At 43.8% G+C, this 452-nt stretch overlaps 1 protein-coding gene across 1 annotated transcript in view; it reads left to right on the top strand.

The window, feature by feature from the left end:
• Positions 1-163: 163 nt before the first annotated feature.
• The window catches only part of LOC119594386 (keratin-associated protein 19-2-like), a gene marked incomplete in the record, with an annotated part of 2070 nt that continues 1781 nt past the window's right edge, over positions 164-452 (top strand). Inside the window, 1 exon segment of the mRNA XM_037943448.1 lies at positions 164-264. Within this exon segment, the coding sequence (XP_037799376.1) occupies positions 262-264 (3 nt within the window).

Here is a 452-nt window from a genome sequence, read left to right as displayed (position 1 = left end):
ACGAAGTGCCAACTAGGAGCAGTGAGATGCCACTCACTTATATGTGGATAAAGTGAACGGATGTCCCTTTTTCTAAACGTGTAAAATGCGAAAACGCAAGTCATCCGATCTAAGTGGATAGACGTGAAGGTCTAAATTATCCCGGGGGATTCCTAAAAAAATTTCGAGGCGGGAGGGAGCAGCGTTCGTATAAAAGCGCGGACAGTTTTCAACTGGAGTCAGTTTCCTCCTGGAAAACCCACTGAGAAATACCACTGCACAATGGTACGTCCTCGCGAGTTTGTAGTCTCCCTCTAGGAGCGCACATACCAGTCCTTGTTAATGATTTATAATTTCCCTTTAGCATTACAGTTCGATTGTCACATGTAATGGTAACAAGACTATTATAGTTACGCGGACTTGCATCAGTATATGATACAGAAGTGCTCGTCCAGCGTCAAGTTCAGTAAACA

The sequence above is a fragment of the Penaeus monodon genome, chromosome 33, assembly GCF_015228065.2.
Source record: "Penaeus monodon isolate SGIC_2016 chromosome 33, NSTDA_Pmon_1, whole genome shotgun sequence".
Classification (NCBI taxonomy): Eukaryota; Metazoa; Arthropoda; class Malacostraca; order Decapoda; family Penaeidae; genus Penaeus; species Penaeus monodon.
Note: the sequence above shows the minus strand (reverse complement) of the source record. Positions and strands in the feature narration are given on the sequence as shown.